General features: G+C 38.9%; 2 protein-coding genes across 5 annotated transcripts in view; both read left to right on the plus strand.

Moving 5' to 3' along the window:
* LOC106082180 (peroxidase) overlaps nucleotides 1-7,022 on the plus strand; it is a 135,254-nt gene extending 128,232 nt beyond the window's left edge. For 3 of the 4 annotated variants that reach the window (XM_059362553.1, XM_013244543.2, XM_013244544.2), the window contains 7 exons: nucleotides 775-1,196; nucleotides 1,275-2,022; nucleotides 5,596-5,752; nucleotides 5,897-6,067; nucleotides 6,170-6,368; nucleotides 6,451-6,556; nucleotides 6,759-7,021. In XM_059362553.1, coding sequence (XP_059218536.1) covers nucleotides 775-1,196; nucleotides 1,275-2,022; nucleotides 5,596-5,752; nucleotides 5,897-6,067; nucleotides 6,170-6,368; nucleotides 6,451-6,556; nucleotides 6,759-6,846 — 1,891 coding nt within the window. In that variant the 3' untranslated portion in view covers nucleotides 6,847-7,021. Of the gene's footprint in view, nucleotides 1-774; nucleotides 1,197-1,274; nucleotides 2,023-5,595; nucleotides 5,753-5,896; nucleotides 6,068-6,169; nucleotides 6,369-6,450; nucleotides 6,557-6,758 lie in introns of all 4 variants that reach the window. The other variant, XM_059362554.1, reaches the window with a different exon arrangement.
* Nucleotides 7,023-12,137: 5,115 nt separating this feature from the next.
* Nucleotides 12,138-14,920, plus strand: part of LOC106082189 (transcription factor IIIB 90 kDa subunit) — a 135,111-nt gene continuing 132,328 nt past the window's right edge. The window contains exons 1-2 of the mRNA XM_013244564.2: nucleotides 12,138-12,383; nucleotides 12,454-12,822. Of these exons, the coding sequence (XP_013100018.2) occupies nucleotides 12,311-12,383; nucleotides 12,454-12,822 (442 nt within the window). The 5' untranslated portion in view covers nucleotides 12,138-12,310. The remainder of the gene's footprint in view (nucleotides 12,384-12,453; nucleotides 12,823-14,920) is intronic.

Raw genomic sequence — 14,920 nt, forward strand, 5'->3', positions numbered from 1 at the left:
TGGACTTATTTATGGACTATGGCAGAAAGAGTCTCAAATCTGATAAACTCCCCCTAAACCACACATAAATACCGACCATAGCTATATATGACTCAAACGTTGTTTTTGGGAGTAGAGTATGAATTTCATATCCACTTTCAGGGCAAAGGGTTTGGCTACTCCAATCTAACACCAAGAGAATGAAATAGATCTATCACCCAAAGTTTAATGGGCGGACTCTCCCCTTACCCTATTTTCCGAAAACGTCAGATCTTGAAGATATGTGGGGCGTTTTAAGCGAAGTTTTGTACGGATTTTGATAGAAATACTACATATCAAATTTAAGCAAATTCGACAACTTAGCCTGCATATCCAATGTGGTGAAGGGTATCAAAAAGTCGGCTTCGCCCGACTTTAACCCATCCTTACTTGTTCGATTTGAAAATGTGTATTTTTCCCCTATAGTAAAATCATATAAATTCGGTCTTTGTCTGGATAGGGTATAAAATTTTTTGGCTATTTTCAGAGTACACTTGAGGAAACCTTATGGAGGTTGTGTTTTTCGCAAGAGGTGTGTACAGCGATTTACATTCTTCATAGATGTTTCACTAAAGCAAATTTAAAAATTGCAATTTCCATAAAACAAGGACACCCTTCATTTTCAAATCAGCACCTTTTTTCAGCACGGCAAGCTCCTTCTGCAATCCTTTTCCGGAAATTCAGGGAAATTTACATTCGTTAAACAAAACATATCCTTTATATGAGTTTTAACATACGCTCTTCAACTCATTACAGCAATGCTGTGACCGCCTTTGCTGCCACCTCGCCTGCTGCAGCCAATCCTTTCGTCACTTTGGCTCGAGGCCCCTATGGACCCCATTTCCCTCAAGGTGGTCGTGCGGTTTGTGCTGTGCCCCCACAAGCTTGTGATAAGACCACATATCGCAGTTTAGATGGCTCCTGCAATCATATGGATCGGCCACAATTGGGTATGGCCAATACCCGTTATGCACGCCTTTTGCCCCCACGCTATGGTGATGGGGTCTCATCACCCACTGAATCGGTAACAGGACAAGATTTGCCCAATGCCCGTTTGGTTTCGACAGTTGTCTTTGGCGAAATGGATGTACCCGATCCGGAATTCACACTCATCAATATGCAATGGGGTCAGATAGTCACCCATGATATGTCCCTGGGCGCTGGTGGTACACAATCGAGTAAGTTTTCGCAAATAAATTACCGTGAAGAAATAAGAAAAAGATTTTCTCATTATTTTATTTTTGTTTAATTTGCAGAAAAACATCCTACACGTTGTTGTACCGACGATGGCCGTTTGGTGGGCACTGACACATTGCATAAGACCTGTTTTGCCATTTTGGTGCCACCCCATGATCCCGCATTTTCTCAAGTTGGCACTGAATGTTTGAATTTCGTGCGTACCCTCACCGATTTGGATGTCAATTGCCCCGACAATGCTGGGGGACCAGCTCAACAAATCAGCGTTGTCACCTCCTACATGGACTTGTCCCTGGTCTATGGCAACTCCATACAACAAAATAGTCAAATTCGTGCCTTCCGAGGCGGTCGCATGATTGTCGAACAACGTAATGGTGCCGAATGGATGCCTGCTTCGCAAAATGTCACTGGCGATTGTGATGCTGTGGATCCGAATGAAATCTGTTACATGGCTGGTGATATTCGTGCTAATCAAAATCCTGGCCTTACCATTTTGCACACCGTTTTGCTGCGCGAACACAATCGTATTGCCGATCAATTGGCTGCCCTTAACCCTCACTTTGATGATCGTACTTTGTTCCAGGAGGCGCGTAAAATCAATATTGCCCAAATGCAACACATTACCTATTACGAATGGTTACCCATCTTTTTGGGCACCGAAAATATGTTGAAAAATCGTTTGATCTACAATGTTCCTCCCAATGCTCACGTCAATGATTTCGATCCTAGCATTGATCCTTCGGTTATTAATTCTCATGCCACAGCTGCCTTCAGATACTTCCATTCTCAGATTGAGGGACGTTTGGAGTAAGTATGAATTCATAGTAAATTGTCTAAGATTGAAAATGATTTTTAACAAAAGAAAACCGTAGGATAAGGGGATAGTAAAAGATATAACAATAATCGAGGAAAATCTGATGGATAAGCTTCAGGATTGGAGTGTCTCCATGGAGCACTCCTTCTTGGACCTTCGCCACATTAAGAATAGGACGGCCAGTGCCGCATCCGACAAGCTTCCGAAATAAAGTTAAAACAAACTGGACAAAATTCCGAAGAGTAATCAGAGGAAGACTTGAGCAAGATACTTTAGATTACCCAGGCATAAAAGACATTGACAACAATGTCAACAGGATTACGACTGCAATAGTGAGGTCTTTAGTCCTCCTAAGTCCAATGATAAGGGACCTTCTTTTTACAGCCGAGTCCGAACAACGTGCTGCAATGCGACACCTCTTTGTGGAGAAGTACGTGGCGAAGTTTGCCTCTGTTCCTTAATGGAACGATCATGGCTCAATGAATACAATAAGATGATCAGAGCAGTAAAACGTGCCTGCGAAAGCTTTTCTGAAAACAGGTCGATGGCGTTAGTGACGCCGTCAAGATGCAAAAGTTTCTCACAAAAATCCATGTCCAAACTGAAACGTTAGTAGACGACATGGGAGCAAGAGCAGACACGGGAGGACATCTCGAGGCTTCTAATGAAAACGCATATTCCACGAGATAATACATACAGAGACACTGGATTTCGGAAACAATGAGGTTGGTCGCGGAATCATCATAACGGAATTTATGGTTAAGGAAGCCTTGAGTCGCTTTCAATCATTTATTCACCAGGACCTAATGAAATATTCCAGTTACTACAGAGAGAGGTGGACTAACCGGCCCCAACCTGCCGCGATATTCACAGCGTTATTGGGACCTGTGTATGCTCCGAAGACCAGTCAGGATGTAAGGTCGGTGTTTACCTCCAAGCCCGGCAAGGCATGCTATGCGGCAGCAAGGCGCAATAGACCTATCAGTCGTATATCCTTTCTACTCAAAATCAAGCAGGGCATCCAGCGAATTGCCCAGATACCAACAGCATGCTTATATGTAGGGGATATCGGTGGAGATCTTACTTTATTTATATTGGCTATGTTCCACCAACCGAACGTAGAATAGCACTCCAAGCACCGCGATCTTCTGCGCTCATTTTATAATTTCTGACATCAAATTTCGATTTTTCCATAAGGCTTTTGGTCGTCCCGGTTTGCGTGTACTACCGTGTTTGCCTTCAAAAGACTTCTTTGCTGGAGCCTCTTCATCCATTCTGACAACATGACCTAACCAACGCAGCCGTTGTATTTTGATACGTGACTATGCTTTCGTCGTCATACAGCTCGTGGTTCACACGACGCCTATATTATTCATTAACGCAAGCTGGTCCATATATTTTACGAAGAATCTCTCTCTCAAACACTCCAAGCAATGCCTCGCCTGCTTTCACAAGTACCCATGCCTCAGAACCATATAACAACACGGGTAGTATCAGTGTCGTCTTGCATAGGGTAATCTTCGTCTGTCGAGAGGTAGCCCAATAGGTATTGCTTAGACAGCATGTAGTTATGTCTTCGCACTGGTAGGATCTTTATCTCCTAATGGAGGTGGTCCACATGAGAACGCAGTTCGGAGGGCGGCATTCTGACAGATCTGAATATTATTCCACTGCGTGTCGCAAAGCTGACGAGACCATACTGGCGCTGCATAACTTACCACAGACCGGCCATTTGCTTTGTACGTGGTCAACAAGGTTTCTTTATCTGCACCCCAAGTGCTGCCAGCAAGTGACTTGAGGACCTTATCTCTACATTTGACTTTATCGCAAATTGCTGTGGCATGTGGGGTGAATGTGTAAGAGTCAAATGTGACGCCAAGTATTTTGGGACATTTGATCGTCGGAATCATTTCTTCAATGACCATCACAGTCAGCTCAGTGTTCAGCTCACGCGTATATGTAGTGAACAATGTGGCTGAAGATTTGGTGGCAAATATTTGAGGTAGACGTTCGTTGAGGTAGCCGTTCAACCTATCGCAGATGTCAACAATGGCTGGGGGGCCTGATGCCATGATCATAAAATCGTCCGCATATGATACGATCTCTATGCTGCTTGGAGGGGGTGGAATGGAGAATAGGTAGAGGTTAAACAGGAGGATAGGTAGAGGTTAAACAGGAGGATAGGTAGAGGTTAAACAGGAAGATAGGTAAAGGTTAAACAGGAGGATAGGTAGAGGTTAAACAGGAGATATCAACCCACCTTGGGGAAAAACCTATTATTTCAGTGTTGCCAAATCGAAAAATCTTGGAAATAATTCCGGAACTTTTAAAGGGATAGAGATATGTGCACGAAACATAACATAGCCAATGTTGAGTTGTTTTCCAATAAGTATCCGACTCAGAACGCTAGCGCGTTCAGAGGATTGAAAGTTAGTCACCTCGAGCATGTCAAATTTTGGATTGTCCAACAGTCATTTATGGGCCGATTGGATCGGGGTCTACATTGAGAACCCAGGTCTGAGATCTGTTTTAGACTGTTTGACCGCGAAAGCCGGGCAATGAAATAGGAAATTCTCCATCGTTTCATCACTTTCTCCGCATGCCCTACACATGCTATCACTTGCCGCACCGATTTTGCATAAGTGAGCTCGTAGTCTTATGTGTCCTGTTATGATACCAAAAGTTTTACTGACCTCCTACTTGCCTTCTTTCTGTAATAGCCTCGTCTTCTCGCAATCCGGATCCAACCATAGGATTTCCGTTGTCGTGCCGATCGTTTCACTGTGGAACACCGACGACACATTAACTAAAATTTTGAATAAAAAGTTTTTTTTTTAAGTCCAATAACTCATAAACTGTAAGAGATATTCCAGACATTTCAACATGTTTTTTGTAGGATTTATAGGCTCTACCTTTTTAAGAAAGAATGAATCAATTCAAAATTTGACATGCTCGAGGCAACCAAATTTCAAGCCCCATGGATTAGCCTCTGGACTAGGTTCCCCACATTTTGCATACCTGTTGAAAAATACCTCATTTTTGTTTATGTAAAGTTTCGTGTACATATCTCTACTCGTTCAAGTTTCAGAATTATTTCCAATATTTTTTGATTTGGCTACACTGCATCATTTATTTATTTGGCAAAGACGGACATACACATTTTCAAGTCGAGAGGAGCGGATAAGGACTTCATTTTATTTATTTAATTTTCTTCGGAAAATTTTCTAAGAATTTAATATAGTTTACGTTTTTGCTATACGATTTATAATAAAAATCGACCCATCCTAATGTCCATAGTGTACCTGGAGGATACGAATACGTAACCTATTTTCAAACTAACCTAACCTCACCTATTTTCAAACTTAACCTAACATAACCTACTTTCAAACTAACCTAACCTAACTTGTCTATAGACAAGTTTTGCTAACATTTTGTTTCTTTAAACTAAATTGATTTGACTACCAATATGTCTCTTAAATAAAAAAAGCCATTGTCTTAGTTTTTATGAATGGCAAATACAATTTTCATTTCATTTTTTCGTTTCACTTCTTCCATGTTTCTTGCAGTCTGATATCAGAACTTAGATCTGTTGAAGGCTCTTTGCGTCTCAGTGACTGGCTAAATCGTCCCGGTATCATTGAAGCTGGCGACAACTTTGATTCGCTAACACGTGGTCATGCCACTCAGCCAGAAGAATTAACCGACATCAACTTCGACAGAGAGGTAATGCAATGCAACACAAGACGTTGAATTAACATTCATCTACTAATGATTTATTTTTATTTTGTCAATGTCTACTTACATTATTAATGGCTTCGACACTGTGTTTGTTAAAATTTTTCCTTTTTTTGCTTGGTCTACCTCCAGATTAAGCACTTCTTGTTCAGACGTAATATGCCATTTGGCATGGATTTGAGGGCTATTGACATACAACGTAATCGTGACCATGGTTTGGCCTCCTACAATGATTTCAGAGAGTTTTGCGGTTTGAGACGAGCTCAACGTTGGGAGGACTATGCTGACCTAATTGATCAACAAGTAAGATAATGAAAGACAATTTTAAATTTGCGAATGTGCTTTTTGTAATGCATATGCCAATGCTTACCATTGACTTTTTTTTAAATTTTATTTACTCAATAGAATATCGAGCAACTAAGAAATCTGTATGCCAGTCACGAGGATGTTGAGGTCACTGTGGCCGGTTCCCTAGAGGCTCATGTTGCTGGAGCATTGGCTGGCCCTACCTTCCTGTGCATTTTGACCGAACAATTCTATCGCACTCGAGTTGGTGATCGTTTCTTCTATGAGAATGGTGAACGATATGTTGGTTTCACTCCAGGTATTATGAGATGACATGCCACAAAGTCGAACAACGTTTTTTTTATAATTATTTTATTTTTCCTTTCTCTTTTTTCACATAGATCAATTGGCTGAATTGCGCAAAGCCAGTATGGCTCGCTTATTATGTGATAACGGCGTTAATATTCAAACTATGCAGCCTAAGGCCTTCCTTCGTGTTTCATCGTCGTAAGTGCAAAAATCTTAATTAAAAAAAATGTTATCAGCTATATCTTCAGTCAAATTTTAAGCCAGTTGTCCTAATTTATGAAACGTTAGTTGCTAGAAAAATTTTATAAAAATTATCAAAACTAAAAAAATGATTATGTATGCAAATTTTAAAAAAAAATTCCTTTATTTTATTTTCTTTTCTTTTTTTTTCTTCTTAAAGTAATGCTGTCGTGTCATGCTCTGATATTCCACAAGTAGATTTGAGCAAATGGATTGATAAGAAACCACTATTACACTTTGGCAAATAAACTCCTACACTTCTAAAGAAGCATAAATTGTATAAAAGACATGGTAACTCCAGGATGATGCTAATCTTTTCTCCCTCCTTGCCTGCCTAAACAATATAAGTATTTTTTAAGTCTTTTGTTGTTTATTCAAAATTGTTCATCCCTTATCCCATATATGAATGTATATATAAATGACATTTGATAGTAAAGAAAACGAAATTTTTTTATACATTTACTTTAGTTGCAATTGTAAATATTAATTTATGTTAAACAAAAATTATTATATATATAATTTTAAATGTACAATAATAATGATATGATTAATTACATATCTTACTCTTTTTAAATTAAATAAATAAATTGTTATATATAGTAAAATGTTTAAGTTGTATTTTCTTGTAGCCAAAATTTCCTTATATATGATTTTTATAGGAAATTCTCATTTTATTTTCCCAGAAAAATAGAAAATCAAACTTCTATTTTTATTCAAAAAAAAAATTAAAGAAGTTTTAATTTCCTAGATAATTTAGTTTGAAATAGATTTTCATAGATAAAGACTTCAAATTTTGATTTTAACTAAAAATGCCATGAAAATAAGATTTTCTTAAAAAACAAACAATTTTTTATTTCTAATTTTGTTTTAACTGTTAGGATGAGGATAATTTTTATTAAGATATGTTAATTTCACTTTCAAGTCCTCAAATTATGACTTTCTTAAGAAATATCGTAAATATTCCATATTCATAGAAATTGTTGCCGAAATCGGTCTTTAAAGAACACTTTAATGAATTTTCTTTACTATGTCCCCAAAATGTAATTTTCATAGAAAATGCCCTCAAATATCAGATTTCCATAGAGAATGTCCCCAACATTTGATTTTCATAAAACATGCGCTCAAATTTTGATTTTCTTAGGAAATATCGAAAAAAATCCATATAGAATGTTGCTGAAATTTGATTTTAAAGAACACATTTTTTGAGATTTCTTTATTATGTCCCAAAATGTAGTTTTCATAGAAAATGCCCTCAAAATCCAGATTTTCATAACGAATGTCCCCAATATTTGATTTTCCTAAAACATGTGCTCAAATTTTGATTTTCTTTGGAAAAATCGTAAAAGTTCCATATTCATATTTAAAATTTAAATTTAATGTAATTTTCATTGAAAATGTCCTCAAAATCCAGATTTTTATAACGAATACCCCAAACATTTGACTTTCGTAGAACATGTCCTCAAATTTTGATTTTCTTAGGAAATGTCCTCAAAATTTAGATTTTACTAAAAATGTTGCTAAGTCTTGACTTTAAAGAATAATTTATTGAAATTTCTTTACTATGGCCCCAAAATGTAATTTTCATACAAAATGCCATAAAAATTCAGATTTTCATAACGAATATCCCCAACATTTGATTTTTCTAAAACATGTCTTCAAATTTTCATTTACTTAGAAAATGTCCTTAAAATTAATTTTTAATAAAAATTTTGCTGAGGCTTGGCTTTAAAGAAGACTTTATTGAAATTTCTTTACTATGTCCCCAAAATGTAATTTTCATAGAAAATGTCCTCAAAATCCAGATTTTCATAACGAATATCCCCAACATTTGATTTTCATAAAACATGTCCTCAAATTTTTATTTACTTAGAAACTGTCCTCAAAATTTCATTTTAAATAAAAAAGTTGTTGAGGCTTGAACACTTTGTTGAAATTTTTTGGCTACAGAAGACTTAGTTGAAATTGGATTTTCATAGAAAACTCCCTAAAATTTACTCGAAATTTAACATACACAGAGACTTTAGTCCCAATTAGATTTTAATAGAAAATGTTTGGTTTTTACATAAAAGTCCTCAAATATTAAAATTTTTTAAGGTTCCTGTGTTCTCGCATTTTCTTATGTCCTAAAAATTATATTAACATTAAAAAAAAGTGTTTCAGTTTTTGTATACTTCAGAATGTATTGCCGAAACGTGATTTTATAAACATTTTTAAAAAAATGTTGTTTTCAGTAGAAAACTTTGTAATTAAGATTTTTAACAAATTCCTCATAGCAATGTCCTCAAACTCTAGTTCAAAAAAGTGTCCTCAAATTTTGATTTTCTTGGGAAATAACCTTTAATTCAATTTTCAAAGAAATATTTACCGAAGATTGATTTTAAAGGATAATACAACAGGTTCACAGAACCTGTCTTGTCTTGTCTTGGCATAGGCGGAGCGGTGAGGACCACCCCCACTAGGGCACCGAAGACTATTCTAGATATCCAAACCATAGACAATTAGATTAAGTGTGAGGCAGTCATTGCGACTATGAGACTTAAGGCGATGGGAGAATGGATAAATGATAGGAGCAGGTGTTACCATCGCGGTATAATCGAGGCGACGATAGGAAACCTGAAAGAAATGGAAGAGATTTTCGATCGGATACCTGAGACTATACTTGAGGCCGAGTGCGAGGCACTGCTGCCAGCGGTATAGTCTTGGATTGACGGAACCCTAGTATTGCCATCTGGAAGATCATGTTACACAGACGGATCAAAGCTAGAGAACAGAGTGGGCCTGGGGGTTTATATTGAGAACCCAGGAACTGAGATCTGTTGTAGACTGCTTGACCATAATACGGTCCTGCAGGTGGAGATCCGAGCGATCATGGAATGCGTGAGGTGGTGTGGGTCTAACGCAAGGACGTCGAGTGTGAACATCTTTACGGACAGTAAACTGGCCATAAGGGCAATAACAACCAGGACAGTAAAGTGACGAACAGTCTTGGAGTGCAAAAAGGAGATAAACGCCGTCTCTGTGAACATCTTTCGCTAACATTTCATTTTAAGAGAACATTTTGCTGAAATTACATTTTTAGAGAAAATTTGTCCAAATTCGATTTTCTCCTGAAATATCCTAAAAATTAAATTTTTAAGAAAATGTATTCCACTTTAATTTGTTTGAAAATGTCTTCAAAATTTTAATTTAATTTGAATTTGATTTAAAGTTAGGTTATGTAAGAGTGGCATTCCTTTACAGTCTCACTTAGACAATTTTAAGTCCATTGTGATACTACAGTAGCGATAGACCAAGGCTTCTGGCCATTGGGGGTTATTTGGGTTGGGAATCCCCCATACACTGGGTCCAAACTTTTCAAACAAAAATTTAATTGAATGGGGAGTTTTGGGAAATGGCTTCCTCTTCATAGTCGTTGCCAAAGTTGATATCATATTCTTATTCTTTGCTCTAATACCTCACATTTGATTCCCATACGGTTTCCATCAGTTTACTTTTCCCTTTTGTAGGGCGTTTCAAGATGACGAATCAGCCATTTTCGAGTCTGTATAAAATTCAAATACGCACTTTGACTTATATATATATATATACTAGCCGAACCGGACCCGCTCCGCAGCGCCTTCTTTAACGCTCTTATACTTTTTTTTGAGCCCTTTATTGCATTGGTCGATAAAAAAGTCCCATTTTGGAAGAGTTTTAAAATGGGGACATTTCGCCCCGAATTTAGATATCGAATTCGTGTCATTGAAGCGCAGAGATAAGCAAGTCAGCCAATGATGTGGCTGACTTGCTAATATTGGCGACATTTATGAGGTACTATGTCATGTATAAAAGTTATGTAAAAACTTCTCCCTATAGAGGTGTCGCACTGCGGTACTTCGTTGGGACTCGGCTATAAAAAGTAGATCCTTTATCATGGAGCTTAAACTTGAATCGGACTGGATTGTGAGAAGTTGGCCGTTCTTTAATGAAATTTTCATGGACAAATTTATGCCTTTTTTTGGACTCCTATATTGTAGTGGGTAAATATATCCGGTTTGAGTGTATTTTGGGATTGAGGTGGCCACCCATACACTTGCCCCTTAAAGTAAATATAAGCTTCGTGCTATACTCTCAAATACCTATTCATAAGCCCCATATTACCATAGTCGGTAATTAAGTCCTGTTTCATTTCAGCCCTATGTTGTGATGATTTGTCTATATATCCATTTGATGGGGAAAGCTTTTTGGGGTGGAATGGTACCTCAGATATTTCGCCCAAAAATGGAAATTCGTGCTCTACACCTAAATACCTTTGATTTAAGCCCAAAACTGCCATGGCCAATAAATATGTACGGGTTTGAGGGCTCTGGAGCTGGGGCTGGGGCTAGAACTCCGCCCTTAATATGGGTATGAAATCGTTCTTTACTCGCAAAACCCTAAAAATAGGTATCAAATCGTTCTTTACTCACAAAAACCTTTCATTTGAGCTCCATATTGATATGTTCGGGTTATGTTCGCTTGGTTTCAAAACTGGATTCCCTTGTGGGTATCCCCCTATTCTTCGACCTGATTTTGTATACCCGATTCGTTATCTACTCCCCAATGCCTTTCATTGGAGCCACATATTGATAGGAACGTTCAGTTTGTCTGCTTTTAAGAGTTTTGGGGTAAGGGCGACTTCCTGTGTACTTGTAACCAACTTTTGATGTCATATTCGTATCCTACTCTTTACTACCTTTCATTTGATAACCATATTGTCCTTATCGGTCCACTTTTGATTTTGGATGGCGTTTTTGGGGTAACGCTGGAGGGTCCGCCCTTCCAATATTAACAAATTATAAAGCCTTTTCGTTCTTCCTGACCATATTCGTCACCTACTCCCGAATACCTTTCATTTGAGTCCCATATTGGCACGATCTTCCAATAAAGCTATTTTAGGGGGTTTTGGGGTTGGGGTGACCCCCAGTTACTTGGTCCTAATTTTTAATATGATTAATATGAAATTCGTACTCTACTACTGAATACCTTTCATTTGATTCCCATATTGTCTCGATAGGTCAACTTTTATTTTTGGGTAGTACTTTTGGGTTAAGGAGGACTATGTTTCCTTCCAGACCAACCTACACAATCTGTGAAAATTCCAAGATAATCGGTTCAGCCGTTTTTGAGTTTATACGGAACAAACAAACAAACCGACAAACCGACAAACAAACAAACAAACACAAATTGATTTTTGTATATAAGATAAGCTTTCCGCAATTTGCTTTGGTCCAGATATTATTTATATAAAAAATGTAGATTAGATCTCTAAAGTTAATTTTCGAAGTTTCATTTTCATAGAAATTTTCGAGTTTTGGCTAATTTGCTATGTGGATAGCAAAGATATTTGGGAAAATTAATGTTAACGGTTTTAATTTTTATTTCACATGTACTTAAAAAAAAAGACTGCTTTTTCTCTGTTAGTACTAATAATAGCAACTCTGTCTCTGCTAGCGCCCACAGCAGCTGGCAAAAGCCGCTTTGTTTACATTTTTTGTGACAGCAATCGAACATCTGACTGGAATAAATTGTTGATGTCAGTTCGTGTATGTGTTTGTGTGCAATCAGTTGTTGACTATTTGCAAATTATCGCGGAGAAGATAGTACAAAGTTTTGCGAAAATTACTAAGGCTCAATAAAAATCGGGATTTTTTGTTAGTCGCGATATAAATTCGGACTCGCATATAAATCGAAATGTCGTCGGGCGTAAAGTGTCGTAATTGCGGTTCCACCGATATCGAAGAAGACAATGCACGTGGTGACCGAGGTATTTTTATGAAAAGGCTGGAAGCTGGAACTGTTTGTTTATTTTCTGTTTTTTCCTCACTCCATTTTAGTTTGTACAAATTGCGGCTCTGTGCTAGAAGATTCATTAATTGTTTCCGAAATCCAATTCGAGGAAGTAGGACATGGCGCCTCAGCCATAGGTCAATTCGTTTCGGCCGAATCTTCTGGTGGTGCCACCAACTACGGTTATGGTAAATTTCAAGTGGGTTCTGGCACAGAATCGCGCGAAGTCACTCTTAAGAAAGCTAAACGTGAAATTACACATTTGTGTCAACAATTGCAATTGACTCAGCATTACATAGATACGGCATTGAATTTCTTTAAAATGGCTTTAATGCGCCATCTAACACGGGGACGCAAGAGTACACATATTTACGCTGCTTGTGTGTATATTACCTGTCGCACGGAAGGAACATCACGTAAGTATAGCCATTGAATCATAAGAATTATGCATTTAGTTGAAGTGGTATCACTTTCGCTTTGTCAAATCTTGATTCCAAGACTAACTGCTTTGCAATGCAAATCCACCTTGTCAAAGAGGCAATTTTAAATTGTATGGTACCATTTTAATATTCATTTGGAAGCGTGCTTAATTCATTAAGAAACATATTTACGGATATTGCAAAACTTAAGGAATTTAACCCAATAATATCACCTTAGCCATTAAAATAATCTGCCGTGAATTTATGGTACAAAGCTAATTACGTTATTGCTTTTGTAGCCACATCCATAGCTAGCTTCGTTGGTCCGGTACAGAGAACCGATCACTGAGGAAATGCTATTTACACAAGGTTTCTTAGTTATATGTTTGTTAAATCCGCAAATTTATTGATGTGTTGCAATTCTTGGCCATGAATAACACTAATTTGCCCGACGTGAGTATTTAATCCCAAATGTTGTTCTTGGAACAACATTCGTACGTGGATTTGGCGGTCCTTGTCAAGCTCCATATGTGAGCAAGCTCGTTCCGGTTTATAGGAACATTCGCCGCGGGAACGTTATGACCATTGGTTATTTAAAGGCGCTAATAACTCGCCGTGTCATTTTAAGCATTGCAGGCACTCAATATTTAAGCAAGAGCCTGTGCTGCCGGTCTCAAAGATTTCCTTTTCCCTTACATTTAACCAATGTTTAATAATTTCTTCAAGTGCAATTTCCACATTGACTCGGTAGATCTACCGTGTCTGGAGAGTATAGCATTTCCACTTATTGTGCTGAACGCTTGAATTGCAATCCTGCCAAGAACAAGAAACTCGGCCATATGGCGAGTATAAGGCCGGGACACAAGGGGCGTTTGTAAATGCCGTAAAATGATATGCGCTTAACTGCCATGCAAGTCTGGCGCTTGCATCAACCGACTCGTTCTCTGCCTCCGTTTGATGACCAGCTGAATCCTGGCAAGAACAGGAAACTCGATCATATGACGACTACAAGGCCGGGGCACAAAAGGCGTTTGCTAATGCCGCAGCATGATTTGCGCTTAACAGCCATGCAAGCCTGGCGCTCGCATCAGCCGACTCGTTCTTTGTCTCCATTTGATGACCAGCAGAGCCTTCCCCATGGTTCGAACAAGCTCCATGCATTTTCTAACCAGTCTCGTTCTCACATGGCCCGATCCAAAAGCCTTCATCGATATTTGTTATTGTCGTTGTTGTTATACTTGATTCTGTTGAGTCTCCAAATCCAGGAACTCTGCGAGTAAGATGAGGTGCGTGCAGAAGGATCTGGGACTGAGTCGAGTGGGTCTGGCTGGGCTGTTAAACAGGTGACGTGTGGTCCTTGGTCACAATCGGGACATACATCCTGCACGTTGGCATCAATCCTTGCTCTGTAGGAATTGAGGCGGCTACATCTGCCGGATCGTAATCGAGCCAGAACTACTCTGGTTTCCCGGAAGAGGTTAATTTATTCAGGTGCAATGGGAGGCGGTCGTTCTTCAAGGATCACATTTACCCGGTCTATTCAGGCGCCAATAACTCGCATTGTCATATCGAGCATCATAGGCACTCAGTATTGGTACAAGAGCCGGTGCCGCCCGACCTCTCACTGAGACTCTCCGCTCGATACCGCTGATTGTCCGTGACTGCAGCTACTCCGTGTGGAGCAATCCACTATCGGCAACCTTTGGACACGCCCGTTGGCTCGTAGCTAAGCTTCTCGTGACAGCATTGAACACCACAAACATCGGAGCTTTATGTTCCAGCCAGTGTCTTGGCTGGTGAGAGAATGGCGATAGGTCTGTACGACTTCCCCTTACTCGGGTTCTTTCCAGGCTCCAGTAGCGGGATCAATCTGCCCATCTTCCAGACATTGGGTACAACAGTTTGAGGACAGTGGTAAGATGCTCGACTCCAGGTAGATCCAGATTATTCAGCATCAGTGTAGACATTGCTTCAGGCCCAACGCCTTGGGTGAATTGGTGCCACGTACGACATTCGTCACTTCGTCCACTTTAAATTGTGATGGCTGTCCATCGACTTGGAGACCACGGATCCGTTTTTGTTGTCGCAGCAGCAT

This window comes from Stomoxys calcitrans, chromosome 2 (genome assembly GCF_963082655.1).
Source record: "Stomoxys calcitrans chromosome 2, idStoCalc2.1, whole genome shotgun sequence".
Classification (NCBI taxonomy): Eukaryota; Metazoa; Arthropoda; class Insecta; order Diptera; family Muscidae; genus Stomoxys; species Stomoxys calcitrans.